Source organism: Diplotaxodon limnothrissa, linkage group LG5, assembly GCF_057381915.1.
Source record: "Diplotaxodon limnothrissa isolate DT_005_m linkage group LG5, D_limnothrissa_male_GT1.1, whole genome shotgun sequence".
Taxonomy (NCBI): Eukaryota; Metazoa; Chordata; class Actinopteri; order Cichliformes; family Cichlidae; genus Diplotaxodon; species Diplotaxodon limnothrissa.
Genome location: NC_140600.1, coordinates 741,689 through 762,441, shown reverse-complemented (window position 1 = coordinate 762,441; position 20,753 = coordinate 741,689). Strand labels below are relative to the sequence as shown.

At 44.5% G+C, this 20,753-nt stretch overlaps 1 protein-coding gene across 1 annotated transcript in view; it reads left to right on the top strand.

Annotated features, from left to right (window-relative positions):
* Positions 1–10,905, top strand: part of cntn2 (contactin 2) — a 46,167-nt gene extending 35,262 nt beyond the window's left edge. Inside the window, exons 14-22 of the mRNA XM_085353655.1 lie at positions 647–805; positions 1,638–1,787; positions 2,926–2,996; positions 3,471–3,705; positions 6,694–6,809; positions 7,474–7,660; positions 8,381–8,493; positions 9,648–9,816; positions 10,796–10,905. Of these exons, the coding sequence (XP_085209781.1) occupies positions 647–805; positions 1,638–1,787; positions 2,926–2,996; positions 3,471–3,705; positions 6,694–6,809; positions 7,474–7,660; positions 8,381–8,493; positions 9,648–9,816; positions 10,796–10,905 (1,310 nt within the window). The remainder of the gene's footprint in view (positions 1–646; positions 806–1,637; positions 1,788–2,925; positions 2,997–3,470; positions 3,706–6,693; positions 6,810–7,473; positions 7,661–8,380; positions 8,494–9,647; positions 9,817–10,795) is intronic.
* Positions 10,906–20,753: the final 9,848 nt, after the last annotated feature.

Here is a 20,753-nt window from a genome sequence, read left to right as displayed (position 1 = left end):
AAAGATGAATTGAACTGAACATAGATTATAATGCTTGTGAGCATGAGTTTTAGATCACACTCAGAACACTGCCAAGCATTACCTGTGAGGGTCCCGTCTATGGACTCGTGTGATGTTTAAGCTAACACTGCATGGGAAGACAGCTTCAGGGCAAAGAGACCCATATGATAGCTTTCTGTTTTAATGAAAGCAAATGTAATTAAACTCACATAGTAGTTTTTAAAAAAGATGAAACTGTAGTTGTCACACTCATGTTTTTCAAAGACAGCACTTTATTCTATGCACTAAAGCCGCCTGTGTTTATTAAAGGCAACTCAAAGGTTTGGAAAGCTGCTGGACAAGAATAATCACAGAACAATGATAAGATGGGCAGTCACACTAAAGCAAGAAGATAATAGGAGGTGGATTTGCAAAGGAGAAAAGGGATCACAGGTTTTACTGGGGAGTAGCTCAACCTATACAGCTGTAATAAGTCTGGAGTTAGCATAGCGCCTCCTGGTGTTAAAGTAAGGATTTGGCATCTACGTAGCAGTAGGCAGACATCTGACATTGTGTGACGTGTGTTATGGTAAACCAACCTTTACTGCTTTACTCTGTCGATGTGGAGATTGTGTCATATGTTTAAACTTGTCTCTGGTTTGAACAGGACCCCCAGGACCTCCTGGAGGTTTGTTGGTGAAGAACGTGGCTGAGACATCAGTGGAACTCAGGTGGAGCCGTGGTTACGATAACCACAGTCCTATCGGCAAATACGTCATCATGGGCCGCTCTCCTCTGTCGTCTGAGTGGAGGAAGATGAGGACAGGTGTGTGTGTCTTTAACCATACACCTGAACAAAAGGAGTATTCTTGTTGTGCTTCTAGTAATAACAAAACCACAGTAATAACACAACCAACAATACAATGATAACAAGAATGCAGCAAAAGGATTTCATTCTCACGGAGTTTTTATCGATTGTTCTGAGATGTCAGGCTGATGTTGGTGTTCTCAGCTTTTTCATCACATCCCTGCTCAGAGACTCAGTCAGTCAGTAGCGCACACTCCAGCCTCTCCAACATTGTTATAAATAACTCTGTTTTCTCTTCTGTATTTGTCATTTATCAGGTCTTGTAGATAACACACTGAGATGTTTGTCAGGACAGTTTTTACTGGAACTAAAAACTGTTGGAATTAAATGTATACAGCCCTGAATCACATGCGTACAGTCACATACAGACACTTTATATTTGAAGGTAAAGACCCAGAGAAAAACCCCAACAAACAGATGAGCCCCTGTTAGCAAGCCCTCCGTGACAACAGCGAGGAAACCTGCAGCAGAGCTGAGGGCAGACTCACACTGTGAAACAGGGAATAATGCTGACGATGAAACTCAGACGGACGTACAGGACGAGTGAAGATGGTGGCGATTCAAACATGTTGCTGTCCGTCTGCATGTCAGACTTCTTTAACACGCTTCTGATGGAAGCGCATACATGAAACCTGTACAGCATTAGTATCAGTATACTCACACACTCATCGGGTCGGGTTGTTATTAAAGTGAACTGGGTGTGTCTGTGTTCATACATTAGCACAGTGTTGGTCAGTAAAACTTTCCTATCAGTGTTTTTGATTGAAATAAACGTGTCACTGTGCACCAGATCCAGTGAACATTGAAGGAAACGCAGAGTCAGCTCGTGTGACAGGATTGATTCCCTGGACGGATTATGAATTCCAGGTTATCGCCAGCAACATCTTGGGCAGTGGAGAGCCTAGCATGCCTTCCCACATCGTTCGGACACTGCAAGCAGGTAAGTTGCACATTTGAGGTAGTTTGGACAGCTGTTCATGAACCAGATGTTTACATCAGAACCAGCTGGTTCGGAGCTGCCTTAGTTCTTTCTGGCACAGGTTCACCATGGTTCCTCTGGCCCGTACTGATATCGTAGCATCTTGCAGTTGATTTGTCAGCTCCTGTCACATCCCAGAGGACCTCTGTCGGACTGAGATCTGGTGTTACATCATTTGTGTGAAATGAACGCACCCCACGTACTTTTCCTTTCCGTCACTCTGACGTCGGGGCAGTCAGCGTTTCAGTCTCCACTCCACACTCTGCGGTCCACTCCAGCCCCAACGTCACTGAAAAAAGGGAGAATCTGATTACTGAGTGGCAGCAGCTGCCCTGGCACCACCCCTCCACTGCAGCGGAGCCAGAGACACCCCCCCCCCCCCCCCCAACCCAAGACAGAGAGCTAAATTCAAAGACAACCTGGAATTGAAAAAATGACGTGGAAAGCCAAAATGCCATCTAACTCAAAATGATAGTAGTTTATATGGCTTCCATGTGCTGTGTGTATGCTAATCCGGACATATTCCAAATGCCTGATGGTGTCCTGATCATCTGCTCCCAGGTCTGGACCATCGCTGAGCTCAGGCTGGAAACTCTTAGGTACAGAAACATGTGCTAAAGATGTTGTGTTGGATTGAGGTGTGGTGAGCTTGGAGGCAAGTTCATTGGATCAATTCCTTCATCATCCAGGAAGTGCCTGCAAGCTCTCACATCCTCATGCACCAGGAGGAGCCAGCGTAGGGTCTCACAGCAGGTCCAAGGATTGAGCCGTTGCACTGTAGAGGTCTGTGCATCCTCCTCCCCGGACCATCAAACCGCTCACGTTAAACAGTGTCACAGGCAGTATATATGCCCGTGTACAGCACCATTCATTTCATTAACACTGACGCATATGAAACTGATTAACAACCCACTCTCCTGAGCAGGAAGTTTCATTGATTTGATGCTGTACTCTATTTTTTCTGAGAGTATATAAATACTAAAAAAGATTTGGTGTGTCACTGTCTCTTGAAAGCAGTACTTTCCAGTTTTCAAAGGCACTTTGGTACATTGATCCACACTCGTGGTTCATCTTGTGTCTTTGTCCTGTTGGCCCTCAGCTCCCACTGTGGCCCCGAGTGGACTGGGAGGTGGTGGAGGAGACCGTGATGAGCTCATCGTTACATGGACGGTGAGTGGAAAGGCCAAATGGGTTTTCTCTATTTTCCAAACAGAGCTGAATTTAGGTTCATATGTTTTCAAAGTTTTTCATTCATTCGTTAACAAATAGTCATTTTCTTTTCGTTTCATTCATAAAATGTAATCTAGTATCAGGTTAGTTGTTACTGTTTCATTCTAGTGTTATGGGCCAGGTTATTGTCGGGTGTTCCAGTACAAACAGATACTGTGATTTTAGAGGCAGTGTTAATGAGACCGAGGTGTTAATCGTCCACTCTTGGGCCAGACCCAAAACGGTGGTATTCCGATTACAAGTAGGAAACAGTATAAGACACTTACAGAGATTCAATTAGACAGAAAGACAGAAACACGAGCAGTTAACCATGATCAGTACTGGAGATACTGTGGTATCACTGTGATCATGATGGTGTTACTGGGACAGCTGGGTTCAGACTTGGTGTGTGAGGATGTCTGATTTTGTCTCCAGCCCATGGCCAGAGAATACCAGAACGGTGACGGCTTCGGGTACATCTTGGGGTTCAGAAAGAAGGACACATCATCATGGACAGAGGTGCGAGTTCCACGTGTAGAGTCCTCTCGACATGTTTACTACAACAGCAGTCTGGCAGCGTACACTCCCTTTGAAGTGAAGATCAAAGCTTATAACCGCAAAGGAGAAGGCCCGTTTAGCCAGGTGGCTGTGGTGCACTCTGCAGAGGAAGGTGAGTACCGCTGACGTTCAGCTACTTCCACCACGGTGTGATCATTGTGGCAGATGTCCCAGTGTCCGTCCGAACTGCTCTGATCGCATCACTGCTTTGTACAGAAGTAGTTTGTGGTGGATGTGCTTGTGCACACGAAGATGTCGACTGGTTCACTGTAAACGTTGAACTGACTCAGTGACTCTGAGCTCACCTGCACAGCGTTCTGTTTAAATGACATGAATGAACCAAGAAACTGTTTCTTACTAAACACGTTTGTGGGACCACATGAGAAGCGTGCCACGGTTCCTGTTTCCAGTGTAATCTGCTTCTATCATGGAACCAGTCCACCATCCCACCACATCCCAGCTGTAGATATGAGGTTTGAACACTGCTCAGATACTGTGTGACATTCAGTCAACAGCAGGTTGGTATTCAAAGCTGAATGTACTGGTTTCTACTCTACCAGAGCACTCTGAAGTGAACGTCCAGTTTACCAGCAGCAGCATCTTAGCATGTTGGACTTAAAACACACACGAGGTAGTTAGGGAGGTGAAATACACCAGGTGATTACTCAGACAGGTAAAAGAACACAGAGACAAGACTGATTTGCACAGGAGACGCAGAGGACAAGAAACAGAAAGAACCTGGTATCAATGAATGAATGAATGAATGAATGAATGCTTTATTGGCCATATGCAGGTTGCCCCACAGAGGAATAGGACCCCCCCCGACTTACACACACAACAACAAGACATCACATGGGAATACAGTCGGAGACCGGCAGCGTTGAGAGAATAACACTGAAAAAATTACACAACATTGGGAAAAGTACAAGAGGAAAAAAAGAGACCTCTTCACACGCTGGGCAACCTATGGGAGGACAGCATGAGAACAGGAAACAAAAAAACTCCTCTGCACAGAGAGTACATTAATGTCCACATCACAACATCAGAGCACATTACAAGCCACAGGGGATGGATAGGGGGTGGGGGGTGATTCGAAGGAACACAGCAGTCGTCCTGCACCATGCTATCATTTCAGCGCGGCACGCAGACCCGCTGCCTTCCCCCGCAGGAACAAGCATCGAAGGCGTTTGGAAGGGAGGGGATGAGTGCGTGCTTATCAGTGTAAGTGTATGTGTGTGCGTGTCCATAGTTCAGCTGAGACAGTGTCCTTCGCTCTAAGTAAACAGTCCTCCAGCCGATCCAGGTGTCCTTCATGGGATGGGAAGAATAGTCATCACACAGTCGTTATCAGGGAGTTGTTTTGGTGGGCTCCAGCCTTGGGCCTAGCAGCTGGCGCCGTGGTGTCCAAATGTAGAATATTGTTGATTTCTCCTTTATGCGAGCAGCGAATTTAGCACTCTGACACTGGGGCCTCGATTTCCCGTTGGAGCGCTGCGAGCCTCCCCATGATGGTATCAAGCTTCTGTTCCGTGGTGTTGTCATTCTTTTGATTCTGAGACCCCACAGCTGCAGTGAGCCGTTCTGCGATGTTATCCAACTTTCGCTCAAGGGTGTTATTGTGAGCAGGCCCCTCTCTGATGTATCCCATCATACGCTCAATGGTGTTAGTTTGAGTCTTCACGGCAGCTGTAAGCGTCTCCAAGGTGTTGACCATGCTGCGTTCGGTGTGGGAGGCCGCGCCTCGTCCCGTCGCTTCAATTCCAGCGGTCAGCTTAGGGGGGGTTTGAACAGCCGGTTCCGCTCTCTTATTTCTCCGATAAGTCAGGGCCAAGCCAGCTCCGATCAGCAAGAACCCTGTTATCATGGTTCCGAATAGGTAAATATCCTCAGCGTCCTCGATAGACAGTCCCGCCAGGCACAAGATCCTCCAGGTTTGCCACCCATCCATCGTGTATCCGGCAGGGAAAGTCCCTCCAGGGCACTCGGGCTCTCCCGAGCCCAGACTTCTCGTTGAGAAGAGGGTGTCAATAGCGTTCAGAGACCAGTTGATCAAATCCATAATTCTCTGTTAGGTTTTAGAGAACGACAGTGAGAGACTGTTCCAGGGAAAAGTAGTGCACGCGAGACAAGACAGGACACAAGAGGCTAAGCAGGGGAAGATAAGGGGAAGGAGGAGAGGAGAAAAGTGCGACCGCCTTCACCGAGAGCCAAGTAAGAGAGCATCCATCCATTCTCCTCCTCATGTCTGAGTTTGTGGAGCAGGAATACAGAAACGCAGACGCGCTAACTCGAGTGTACAGAGCTGGAACTGAAACCACCGCCATGAACAGCCTCTGTAGCTGTTCATGGCTGACTGAAGTCTAGCCTAAAGAGGTCTCAAACTGTGGGAGTGCACCCATGCCTCTTTAACTCAGCTGCAAAGACTTTCTCATTATTACTGCAGTCTTGTTCCAGCCGCGGTCCTGCCTCTGTTTGCAGAGCTGACACTCAGTGTTTCTGAATAAACTCTAGATACTGGAAGTCTCACCTGAATGTTTAATGAGGACATTAGCTGAAGCTCCCAACCTGCACGTCTACAATACATAATCTATATAAGCTCAATTGGTTCTATATGTCGTTAGCAAGTTTACACATCTGTGTACTTAATTAAGACAAGACACAGTGGTGTGTACAGTCAGCTCCTACTTCACTTGCAGGTCCATACACCATTCTTATACTTAGAGACATGAGACAAACAACATTTCAGATCCATGCACGATGGAAGGCTGTGAGAGCACGGGGCAGGGATCAGTTTCCAGTGTTTCTGAAGATCACAAGAAGATTTCTAATGTAACTCCACCTGCAGTCTTTTCTGTAACCACTAGAGGGCAGCCATAGTTTTAGAAAGGGTCACAGTCAGCTCACTTACAACTTGACTGATGGTAGTAGTCCATGTAATGAAAAGCCTGATACATATGGGCTGGTTAATCAAGCACAGTAAGAACATGGTCAGCAAAGCTGCAGCAGAAAAGTGGACAACACTGTAAGAGTATATAATTATGTGAGACAGTGCACATACTGCACATTGCTAACCTTTTACACTCTGGCTGACTCCTCACAGAGCCAACCGTGGGACCTTCCAGCATCAATGCCACGGCACTGTCCGCCTTTGAGATCCAGGTTTCCTGGGAGCCTGTGCAGCAGCTCAGCACCAATGGCATCCTGAGAGGATACGAGGTGACGAACTCAGTGACTTCATCCCTGTAAAGCAGCATAGCCTGTAACTATCACAAATATGTGGACAACTGAGAAAACATATCGTGCAGTCACAAAAAGCTGGTCTCTTAGGTGATAACTGTGTGTATGGGACACGCACGGCCTAAATGACCACAGTAAGGAAAACGTTTCAGTAAATAATGTTCAGAATATAACAGACCAGGAAAATGTCAAAGGAAAGGAAGCTAAATAACCTGACATATTGATAGCACACAGATAGCTGGAGCAGTAGCACAATGCATGCATACTCACAGTATGTGTGCTCATTAAAGAGTGAATGCTCATCCACAGGGTGCAGCCATGTATCATCAATTTATATCAAACTACGAGCTTAAAAACAGCAGGAACATATATGTGGAGGAAATAATAGAAAATGACAGCAGTCTGATGGCTTTGTATCATGTAAAACCTTGTGTTATTTCAAACTTTGTCATGTGCTGTGGACAGCATGTGTGTCTGAAAGTGAAGGCTCTGAGTACTGTTCACATGGAGTTTATAAGACAACATTAATAATAATAATAATACCTTTGAAGAAACCCAAGGACGCTTTAAAAAGAGTATAAATGTATAAGCTGAAGAAAGACGAGTGAAAGGTCTGTAGTGATGTGTCATTGTGCGTTAACAGATCCGGTACTGGCGGCAGCACGAAAGAGAAGCAGCAGCGGACCGCGTGAGGACGGCGGGCCTGGAGCCGACAGCCAGGGTGTCCGGACTTCGACCCAGCACTCGATACCACGTCGCTGTTCTGGCATACAACAGTGCCGGCACAGGACCGCCCTCGCCACGCACCGCCGTCACCACCAGGAAACCACGTACGGGTGCAGCGCTCTCTGTTAGAAAGATGACAGCACAGAGCACGTAACATAAAGCAAAGACAACTCACTCACAGAGACGTCTGCTCTCACACCCGTGCAAAGGACACACGAACCTTTCAGACCATATACGACTGCGTTTAAATTATGCAGGTGTAACATCCAGCTGGCTGCTCGTTGGTGTTTGCTCTTCACGATAATACATCTCAGATAATGAGAATGTCATGAACACATTTATTTCTTGTAATTTAATCATAAATGTCATATTTTATATCTTCAATATTCATTACATGTAAGTGACTCAGGACTTATTTTGAATGACAGCTCATTAAAATCAGATTAATTCAATGTTTCTGTCCTGGAGGCGAGCAGCACAGTGATGCCCGACAGGAAACCATCCTGCTTTGCTTCTGCTGACTGAGTCAACCACGTGCTTTTATAGGAGAGTTTACTCTGCTTACTAAAGTTAAAGCAGATCTGAAGCTTTAATCACTTCAGATGCAAATGTTCCCTTTGGAAGCTGCATTCATGGAGCAGCTGTAAAGCTGCGTCCAGCAGTCTGTGCTCTTCTAATCACCACTCTGTCTGGTGTGACTTTGTTATACAGGGTCAATACCCTCACAGTGATACACATGAAAATGGCTGCTGTTACTCAGGATGCATCATTTCTACTGAAAGGGATGAGCTCGATTCTTTTGAAATGTGCTTTTTCCTTCTCAGCTCCCAATCGTCCTCCGGGCAGCGTGTCGTGGAAGGCTCACGGCTCGCGGGTCACGGTGAGATGGGACCAAGTGACAGCCATGCACAACGAGTCAGCCATACTGGGCTACAAAGTGAGTCCTGGATCTAAATACGATTTATGTTATTGATCCCACATGTGGAGAAATAATCCGAGTGTTTGCTAGGCAAGCGCGTTGCATAGTCTTAATGCATAAGAGCTGGGCCAGGCTGTTACAGAAGTAAGCTGCTGCCTGTCCGGTGATGCAGATGGTGGTCAAGATTAGCTGTGATACACTTTCACCACCCTGTACCAGCAGCGTCACATCTGCAGGTGTTTGCAGCGTGCAGCCAATCACAGAGCCAGCCTTCCTGATCAGTTTATTTGGTCTTATTCAGTCCTGAGCACTCTCTGTGCATGCATGCTGAAGCATCATCAGCTTCTCACATTTTGGAGTTTCCCCTGGAAAATCTTAAATGGTTGTGACCCTGAGAACGTTGTTATCTTCTCCTAATATTCATATGGAGTACACGTTGATACCTGTCACCCACCTGCATGCTTATTAACAATAATAAAAGACTTGTAGTGGGATTGGGATACCAGTCAGCAGGATGGTCTACACTGGCTGCTTGACCAAGTGCAGGAAAGCCCATTAGTCTGAGCATGTCTCCAACGTGGCCCAAGAACATTTGATCTGTGCTTATTTTAAACTGCAGCTTCTGTTCATTTGTAATGGTCCAACGTGTTCTGTCACTCTGTGGGCAGGAGGTGGTTGATATGCTTTATACATTTGAATCTGTATTTACGGTCGGAACTTAAAGCCACTTGCATGTAGCATGGTTTACAGTACTTGTGACTTAAAAGAAAGTTTGTAACAGTCGATCATAAGAAAAGAGCAAGCCTGCGATCAGAGCTCACAGCTGGACAGTTAGCAGTGCTGTGATTTGGCTTTGGGAATATAAAAATGTTATCCTGGGGAAAATCCTTCTTTTTCCTCCAGCATTCAGGGACTCGAGGATTGTCATGTCTGTATTCTGAGCACATACAGGTGTGTTGGATTAACTGCTTTCTTTCTGCTGCAGCGCTCATGCTCGGTAAGGTTCATCGTGAAACAGCTCACCTCATCGTGGAATTATGTGAACCAATAAACTGGCTGTAAAACAAAGTCAAAGATCTTGTTTATAAGCTTGTGTCATGTTATAATCACCCAAAGATAACTTTATCAAATCAACAGATAAACACTGTAAAAAGACTTTGTTCTGTCTCCAGGTTCTGTACAAGCACGAGGACCAGGCAGCTTTGAAGTTTCTGGACAAGACGAAGACGTCAGTGAGCCTGCCGCTGCCCAAAGACAAGGCTTACATTGTGTTGGAGATTTGGTCATGGGGCGAGGGCGGGGACGGGCCAGCACACGAGATTATCGTGTCCCGGGATTCAGGTGACAAATCAGGAAGCACAAACCATATATTTCTCCGGTTTAATAGTTCATTAGTTAAAAAATAGTGCAAATAATGAAAGGAAAACACTTTTTGCTCCCTGGCTGTGTTACATTAGGCCAGATTTGCTTCGTGGTTTCCAACACAGGCCTCTGCTGCAGCATCGTCTCCACGCAGTCTAAAGGTTTCTAAACTGTACAGACTCTGTTAGCTATGACAGAGTCTGCTCTAGTCTTCTTGAGGGAAACCAGCCACATGGATTTTGTGCCCCTGTATTTCCATTGGTGAAGGCAGTGATTCCAGAGCCTCTCAGTGATACACTCCCCTCCTCAAAGACTTGTTTTAGCTGTCACTTCAGTCCTCTGTGGTCTTGCAGGCCTTTTCACGCTGCTCTGCTTTTTTTAAGGTTGAGGTCGATTTGGAAAGTTTTCATAGCTTTTCCAGCCTCGTGATTGGGTCCTTCGCTTATATTCACGATGACAGTGAAAAAATGAGCAGGCCTCACCTGAATGTGGTTATTGGTCAGCTGTCCAGCTCATTTGAAGCCTGTTAACTTTGGGGACTGTGTATAGAAACATGTTTACTGTGCACTCTCAGGGACCAGTGAAAAGCCGTTATACAAACTCTATTCACCTTTTTACCTGTTTGCAGCACTTTGATTCCATGCACGTACGCTCTTATCGATAAATAGTTATGCAGAAGAAAAACGACCCCTGGAACCTGCATTTATCCAAGGCCATGTTATCTCCGAGATATGGTTTGATAAGGATATTTATAATGTTGATCATAAACATTTATGGCTTTAAATGTTAGCCGTTTAGTGCATGCTGGTTATAAATGAAGGTCAAGCCAGGAGATGTTTTTATTTGTGCACGTTTCTTGTTGTCGTCTAGGCTTCCATAGCTGTGATAGTAATGCTGTTTCAAGTCAGAGCTATAGCCACATGTACGCTGAGCTGTCCATGTGCTCTCTGTGTTGTAGGGACTGGTATGATGGTGCAGAAGGATGCCTCCTCCACACTGCCCTGTCCCCATGCCCACCTCCTCTCAGGCTTGGCTCTGCTCATTTCTGCGGTGGTGTCAGGCCTGTGATCTCGGCCAGTCGGAACTTTTTCTTATGGGTGGCTTGAAACTAATGCTCTCCTTTATGGATAGGTGGGTGTGGGTCCGGGGGTGGGAAACACGGGGATTCGCTTTTAATAATGACAAGGATCTTTGTAAAATGTCTGCAGGAGGTATTATGTTTGTGCACTGCTCTCAGTATAAACCATGCCTTACTGGGACACATGTGGCTGACACGCCACATGTGTCCTTGAAACTGTAGTTGGCAGGACTTCAGGTGTAAATGTAATAATAGAGTCAACGTGGTGGAGGTCTGCGTGTTCACACTGAGGGCAGGTTGCTTACTGAGTCTACAGGTGATGTTAGAGCATTTGTCACTTTACCAACTGAACGTGTGACGAAATACCAGAGAGGCTGATGGTCAAGCGTTCTGCTAAACCTGCCAGGTGGCGAATTAGAGACAGAATCCAGCTCTTTCACCTGCGTCTCCTGTTTGAATCACAAAGTGCTTCTCTTGTTGCTCACAGTGTGAACACAGCATAAACCCGAGGCTCTAAAGAACTGCTAACTGTTGTTTCCAGCTACTGTCTCTGTGCTTGTCTCACGTGTCTAGATGATTATTATACTGTTTGATGTCTTGTTTCATTTCAGGGAATTGAAATTTGATTGTATTTAATTCTTTGTTGATGTTTTTTTGTTTTTTCTTTGAATCGTTTTGACAGGAATGTAAAAATACTTGTGTTTGTGTTTCTCGGGTTTACTCTCAGTGTCTCTTGTGCTGATAGGCTGAGATGAAAAGGCCAGAGCAGCAGGGATAGATGACCGATCACCAAAGTTATCAGCAGTGTTGTAAACTGTCCTCACTGTAACCCCGTTATCAGCTCTTATGTAACGATTCTGCTCCACCACACTTTACAGGAAACATGTGGCCGCTGTCATGTACATTTTTATCTACAGCTCGAGAGTTAAGATCAAACATACACGTCACGTGCTGAAAACTGCTGTTTTTTTATTATTTTGTTGTTGATATACTCAGAACCTTTGACTTGGTTTGAATGGTAGCTGCTGCTTTGGTCTAAGCTGTTGGCAGGAATGCATCGTTTTGCTTTTCTACCCGTAAAACACTGCAATGCTTCAAACTGAGTTTGTACTGGACGAGGTTCTGTTGTTATTTTACATCTGTACCAAATGTTATTGCTAATGCATGCAGCGCTTAATATGCTGTTCATTGTTAATACAGTCTGTTCCTAAGTCAGTAAGTGAGAAGTCACACTGGTGGATTTTTACATTCCTGTGTTACGTCAGTCACACTGTCTAATGCTGAGTCATCGCCATCACTTTCCCCTAATCCCAACCATATATAGTAGCATTGTAGGATAAGTTTTCTAACATCATTTTATTGTAATATCCCCAAATAATCTCTTAAAGACATAAAATCCCCCTTTTAGCCACATCACGGTTTCTTAATAATCTGCTCAGAATAATCATGGAAATAGTTCTGCTGTCCTTACACAGGATAACAATCAATACATGACTGATAGCTATACAATGCAAAAGGCTTAATAAGAGAAACTGATGCTATGAGAGGAGGCTGGGGAAGCTTCAGACAGGGAGCGTGAGTATGAGTCACTAGCTTGCTTTTCTCTTTGCTGGTGTCTGATGGCACCAAGCGTAGTGGTTGTCAAAAGGCTAGGAAGGAGGATTAATTAACTATGGAATAAAAACAGATTAAAAATAAAAGACTCAATATGGTGGACTGAATAGACTTCCATACTCATGCAGATATGTGCAAGCCACGCTGAATGCACCACCTTGCTAAAGCAGTGTTGGGGTATGGATGAGCCTCGCCATCCAGGCCCAGCCAATAAGTCACTGAGCCCCTTAGCTGAAATCTGAAAGTACACTTCTACTACAACTTACACAGATGAATATCATTTGGAAATGAAAACCTAAACACCCTAATGCTGATAAGCTATTGCAGCGCAACTAGAGATCAATGTTTGATGGAGCAGCTTTGGAGCAGATTTCCCCAAGAGTGAACTATGAGCAAATGGTTGCATATACATGCCGTTTTTGTTTTGGGGTTTTTTGGTGAATAAAATGACTTGAGATGACCCCCCCCCCCCTTCCTCCGCCTCCATATAGGTTGGTTGCACAGAACATATGGTCTACTGCCTAAGGTGAGAAATATCTCCTCACCTTCTGCATGCAGTGTTGAGATGCAGTTGATGGAAGATGAACTTGAATGTTAGTATTTATGCTGCGAGCGCTTCTTGGCTTACTTAAGGAAGCTGTGGAAGCAGTGGATCACCATCTCTGTGTCAATCCAAGAAGATTGCAAAGCATTTAAGGCTATTACTATAGTTTTTTAACCTATCAGAAGAAGGTCACTTAAGCTTTTATCCCCCCATTCAGCCAAAGGGGAGAATGAGAGGTGCAGACATGTGCCGACAATCAGAGGATTTCAGATTCATTTATTTTTTTGACATCCTGTTATTTTCAGCTGACATTGAGAGACAACTGAATTTGGCTTTACCTCAGAGATTCTTGAATCCTTGTGCACAAGTTAAAAGATGCATTTGAAGCCTGGGGAAGCAAGAGTGGCCCAGGGAGCGATTTCATCTAGCATAAACAGAGGACAACAGAGACAGCGCTCCCAGCTGAGCGAGAGATTTACATGCTGTTTGCGCTCACCAGAGCTTACAGATGGTACAGACTTGTATATGTGAAAAGTGTAAATCAAGCTCTTGCAATTGCACAGCACTGAGCTTGAAGCTGGAGCGAGAATTGCCAGGAGAATAGGTTGTAGTCCTAACAGAAATGCTATTACACCGTAGAACTTCATGGATGATGATGATGATGATGATGATGATGATGATGGGATTGAAGAAAATGTTCCCCAAAATCAAAATGACTGAAAGGCAACCAACATGTAAAACGACACAATCGCACGAAAGGCGAAAACACTTTGTTTTCACTGACTGCTGCAAAAGAAAAGGCCAGCTCAAGGAGACAGCGCTCCCAAGGTGGAAGCTGACGGAAAGATTAAATCCAATCCAAGAAAACAATTAATCCACTGCTTCCCTCCAGATTAGCTGAAGAAATAATGAAAATCACTCACCCCAGAAGAATAACCTCCAAACTATGCAAAGTAATTTCCAACACTGATGTATCTATCGCGCTACCAACACTCAAATGGGAAAATGACCTGGAGTGCTCCCAATAACTCCCAATACTCCCAATAACATTTTCTCCATGACCAAAAATGCAAACATACACAGTATAAATCAATTCACCCCCAACACAAAGGATAATGTTTAAAATGGGTTTAGGGAGCACAGACACTTGTTCACGGTGCACTTCAGGGAGGTCAGACGATTACTTCACCCATGTGGTGTGTGTATAATCATCAGTAGTCACTAGTGATCACGTGATTTCCCTTTTTAATATAAATAACATGTTTAATGTCTGCAGGATGAAAATTGGATTTTTTTTATTAGAAATTCTACCGAACAATCAGGCTGGGGTCTAACCCTAACCCCAAAACATATTATTAGTAGTGCTGTCAATAGATAAAAAAAATCTCGATTAATCACAATTACTTGATCAATAGCTTGGTTGCAATTACTTTTTTTCAACTTTATATTTAAGCCTGTAACTGACATCTAAACAACATAACTCAAAGAATGTTAAATGCTTAAATCCAAAGAGAGTTTGAATAGTCTTCTTCAGTCTGTCAGCACAGGTTCTCTCCTGTGAAATACAACTTTTTAACAACCCATATACTAATAGGTAAGTATACATATATAATAATATTAGTGCTGTCAAACAATTAAATTAAATTATTGAACTTAAGTGGGTCAAAAAGCATTTCCACTGGCGCAGACCTAGTTGTGGCATGAAGCTTGATATAGCTGAAATCAAGAGATGTAAGCTTCTGTCAGATGTTTAACTCAAGCCGTAAATAATACTGGTGCTACTAATGAATTTTTCACAGGTGTTTATTGGCCCAAAATAACTGGACCAACATGTGAGCACAGATAATGATAACACCTAGCTACAGCTATCTACGTACAGACAGAAAAAGATTTTTTCAAATGTTTGTGTATGTTAGCCACACTCGACTTAAGTGAGGTGATGAAGCAAATACGAAAAAATGAATCGTCACAGTCATTAGGTTTAAGTATAAAACAAAAACGTCACTAAATGTTTTGGTTGTCCACATGAATCATATACTGAAACACACCAAAATCAAGTTTCAGAACCAAACAGTGTAAAAGAGGTTTCCTGTGCTATGTTACTGACCATCTGCGAAGCCTTCGCTTTGGAAAAGAGGCTGAGAGCGACATGGGTGTGACACACAGACTGTTAAGCTATATCTCTGGTCTTTAAATACACTGAACAAAAATATAAACGCAACACCTTTGTTACTGCTCCCATTCCCCATGGGATGGACGTAGAGACCTAAAATTCATTCCAGATACACAATATAACCATCCCTCCCAAACAGTGGTCACAAATCAGTCCAAATGTGTGGTAGTGGGCACATCTGCTATATTGAGATAATCCATCCCACCTCACAGGTGTGCCACATCAGGATGCTGATCTGACATCATGAGTAGTGCACAGGTGTACCTCAGACTGCCCACAACAAAAGGCCACCCTGGAATGTGCAGTTTTGGTTCACAGCAAAATGCCACAGATGCCACAAGCAATGAGGGAGCGTGCAATTGGCATGCTGACAGCAGGAATGTCAACCAGATCTGTCGCCCGTGCATTGAATGTTCATTTCTCAACCATAAGCCGTCTCCACAGGCGTTTCAGAGAATATGGCAGCACATCCAACCGGCCTCACAACCGCAGACCTCGTGTAACCACACCAGCCCAGGACCTCCACATCCAGCAGGTTCACCTCCAAGATCGTCTGAGACCAGCCACCCAGACAGCTGCTGGAACAATTGGTTTGCACAACCAAACAATTTCTGCACAAACTGTCAGAAACCGTCTCAGGGACGCTCAACTGCATGCCCGTCGTCCTCATCGGGGTCTTGACCTGACTCCAGCTCGTCGCCGTAACAGACTTCTGTGGGCAAATGCTCACATTCGATGGCGTCTGGCACGTTGGAGAGGTGTGCGCTTCACGGATGAATCATGGTTCACATTGTTCAGGGCAGATGGCAGCTGAGAATGTCCCAGTTCTTGCATGGCCAGCATACTCACCGGACATGTCACCCATTGAGCATGTTCGGGATGTGCTTGACCGGCGTATACGACAGCGTGTACCAGTTCCCACGAATATCCAACAACCTCGCACAGCCATTGAAGTGGAGTGGACCAACATTCCACAGGCCACAATTGACAATCTGATAGACTCCATGCGACGATGTGTTGCACTGCATGAGGCAAATGGTGGTCACACCAGATACTGACCGGTTCTGGGTCCCCAGACCCCCAATAGCGCAAAAAACTGCACATTCCAGGGTGGCCTTTTGTTGTGGGCAGTCTGAGGTACACCTGTGCACTACTCATGATGTCAGATCAGCATCCTGATGTGGCACACCTGTGAGGTGGGATGGATTATCTCAATATAGCAGATGTGCCCACTACCACACATTTGGACTGATTTGTGACCACTGTTTGGGAGGGATGGTTATATTGTGTATCTGGAATGAATTTTAGGTCTCTACGTCCATCCCATGGGGAAAGGGAGCAGTAACAAAGGTGTTGCGTTTATATTTTTGTTGAGTGTATGAGGAACGTATTGCAAGAAGTTTAAGGTGGATGGACGGGTCAGCAGAACACTGAATTTTGGACCTAAGTCTCCAATGTTAGGTCCGGTCAGAGCAAGATCTTTTTTGTCCTGGTTGTGGAACACTGGACCAGGTCCTTATCCTCTTGAGAGTGTGTGAGAGTGGATGGGACCAACCTATGACCAACCTGTCTACATGTGTTCTGTATACTTCGATTCAGTTTTTTTCATATAGTGCCAAATCACAACAACAGTCGCCTCAAAGCGCTTTATATTGTAAGGTAGACCTACAATACAGTGTCTGTCTGCTGAAACCAAACTGGAAGCTGGTTCCACAGAAGAGGGGCCTGAAAACTGAAGGCTCTGCCTCCCATTCTACTTTTAAATACTCTAGGAACAACAAGTAGGCCTGCAGAGCGAGAGCGAAGTGCTCTAATAGGGTGATATGGTACTACGAGGTCATTAAGATAAGATGAGATGTATGTGAGGAGCTGTCACGCTGTCGAGGCGAGCCGTGTGGTGTTGGAGGGAAAAGGACCCAAAACGCAGGCAGTTGACTGATGCAAGTGACGTTTATTTGCAAGTAATAGGGTGATGGAACAGGCAGTGAGGAGTGAGGAATGACAAATGACTAAAGAAACCTAAACCGGGAAAACTAAATAACAAACCTGAGAACATACGAAACGGTGTGTGAGGCAGAGAGACGCAGAACCAACAACCAGCAGGAGAACACACAGGGCCTAAATACACACAGCAGTAATCAGGGGATGAGAGACAGGAGGGCAACACAGCTGGGAGGAATCAGAGCTGACGGGACAGAGGAAACGGAAACTGGACACACTCACATGAGACAGAGACCTTCAGAATAAAACAGGAAACTCGGACACAGAGAACCAGACAAGACACTGAACTGAACAGACAGATTCACACACAGACAGTGTGACACCATAGACAGAAGTGGGACCAGGGCAGGCACAGAACAGAAACCTAAGAAATGGCAAATCATAACAGAATACATACTCAGGATAAACAAAAGCATAAAGAGTCGTCAGACTCAGGACCATGACAGGAGCAGGATTTTGAATTCTGGATTTAACAGGGAGCCAATGAAGGGAAGCAATACAGGAGAATTCTGCTCTCTTTCTAGTCCCTGTCAGGACTCTTGCTGCAGCATTTTGGATCAGCTGAAAGGACAACTTGATAATAATGAATTACAATAGTCCAGCTTAAATGTTAAGAAATGCAACCAGTGCAAATCAAGTCAATTTGTAGTATCACTCTGAGTTTTTTTGTTTTAATTTAACAGTTATATTTCACACATGCAAGAAAGCAGTCCTTGTTTAATATGCTCATTAAAGAAATTATACTGGTCAAAAATGACTCCAAGATTTCTTACAGTTTACCTTCTGTTAGTCTGTGAAACCAGCACCCCAATACATGAAGTATGGATTGACTCTCTGTTTGCAAAGTCCAGTTCCTGATGCTGAGTTTTACCAGTAGGCAGTGCAGATGGAGCTGCTGGGTGAGGAGTTCTAACTGCCTCTGATGTCCACCCCTCGTATGTCTGAGGAACCCTCACAGGATCTGGGCTGTTTGCCATGTTTGCACACATTCTCTGGTACAGACGGCACAGAAGCACACACACACACACACACACACACACACACACACACACACACACACACACACACACACATACATATTAATGAAACTTATACTTGGATTTTTATCTTTGATTAAGAGTAAAGATGATTTACTTTTAGCAAAAGCATGAACACCATGTTTCTAAGATTTTTACAGAGTAGAGTGACCTCAGTATTTTCCCAAACAAAGCAGGGAATTAGAGATCATCATTTGTGTGTCTTTCAGACATTCCTGAAGTTTAACTAACTGGTGAGTAGTGTTGGTCAAGTTACTTGAAAACAGTAATTAGTTACTTATTACAGATTACTTCTTCAAGAAAGTAATCCCGTTACATTACTGATTACTTATTTTCAAAACTAATTGGTTACTTTATTACTTGGTTACTTTTTAAAAACATGATACACAACCTGAATACGTGATAAAGCAACAGACCTTTCAGGCCAATTCTATTTTTTCTGCCTAATCCATCATATGAAATTGAATCAAATAAAAAAGGCTCTTTTTAAAACTTGTTTTATTAGTTTTAATCTTTTAACTTTATAAGATAAGATAAGATAAACCTTTATCTGGTCATGGTAGAAAGTACAAGAGCAGTAAAAATGAAGAAAAAAAGAAAAAACAATAGACTAGAATAAGATAAGATAGAATAACATGCAGAGACAGGATGAAAGTTATCATTGTGTTTTGGATGTGTGTGTTTGTGTCACGGTTCTGGGTCAGCATTTTGAGTTTCTTATTATTATCATTATAGATCTGTTTCAGTTATTCTTGGTGAGGTGTCAGTTCTTAGGTTTTGCGTTCTCATGTGTATTGCAGTTTCTGTTCAGTGTCTAGTCTGTCTCTGTGTCATGTCTGCATCTTTGTTTAGTGGTTTCTTGTTTCCTGTCTCATTGTGAAAGTCTTTGTCTTATGTTAGTGTGTGCAGCTTAGCTCCCCCGTCTCATTAGCCCTGATCTCCCCCAGCTGTGTCTCCCTTCTGTTACCCATTCCCTGATTACCACCCTGTGTATATTAGCCCTGTGTTGTCCTCAACCCAGTGTCACGTCGTACCCTCAGATCCTGCCTGTGTGTTCCAGTTAGTGTTTTCATGTTTGGTTTCTGTTTTGTTGGTGCCAGCAATAAAGCTGTGGTTTTCAGTTATATTTCCGTCTCAGAGTCCTTGGATCCACATCTCCACCTCCCCGCACACAGAGCCCTGACAGTTTGTTGTGGAGTCTGTCAGCAGTGGGGAGGAAAGACCTGTGAAATCTCTCCGTCCCACACTGTGGGTGCCGCAGTCTCCCACTGAAGGAGCTGCTCAGTGCTGTCAGAGTCTACTGCATGGGGTGGGAGATGTTGTCCAACAGGGATGACAGTCCCCGGCAGAGATGCTGCTGCCCCAGCAGACCACACCGTAAAAGATGGCTGAGGCCGCCACAGAGTCATAGAAGGTCTTCAGGAGTGGGCCCTCCACTCCAAACGACCTGAGTCTCCACAGCAGGTACAGCCTGCTCTGCCCTGTCCTGTAGAGGGCGTCTGAATTATGAGTCCAGTCCAGTTTGTTGTCCAGATGAACACCAAGGTACCTGTAGCTGTCCACAGTCTCAATGTCCATACCTTGGATGTCCAGTGGTTGCAGTGGAGGATGTTTGTGCCTGTGGAAGTCTACCACCAGCTCCTTGTTTTTGCTAGTGTTGATCTGGAGGTTGTTCTGCGTTACATGTAATGCGTTACTGTAATCCGATTACTTTTTTCAAGTAACGAGTAAAGTAAGGGATTACAATTGCAAAAACGGTAATTAGATTACAGTTACTTTCCCGTAGGAACGCTGCGTTACTGCGTTACGAAAACCGTGATTTTTTTTTTTTTGCGAGAATGTCTCATGACAGTGACGTAAGCGAGTGCGACGTTCGTGACAACAGCTGTGTGCAGATCAACAGTGGATCATATATCGAGTCCGGGAGAGAGTATGAGTGTGCAGCGTTTAAAGCGTGGAAGTACTGACCTTACTTTGAGTTTGATTCCATAAAAAGTGACAAAAACATTAGCGTCCATCGTGCGTGGGAAGAAAACTTCTTTTTACAGCGAAAAAACCCCTAAACTTCCAACAAGCACCGAGTAGCTACGACGTAATGGGAAACTCACAGAGAAACTCGCGGATTCTTCCACTGACCGCGGCACACCTGCACCAGGGTAAACCTCCGCCTACCTCACTCCTGCTTTACAGGTGAAAATAGAGCAACACTCCCTGCCAGTGGCTGATGCCCTCAGCCGCTGAAAACGCTACGTCCAGGAGGGAAGTGACGGAAGGTGAGATAAGTGACGGAAGTGACGGGGAAAGGTAAGCGACCCATGTTGTAGGTGACGTCAGACGCCGGAGATTTGGCGGGAAAAAAAAAGAAGTGAATGGTAGCATAGAGTTTAACAAAGTTTTTTCAAGCTTCAGTATTGCCAAATAAACTAACCAACTGTCATATAACTAACAACATCTGTCCTATCATCTCTA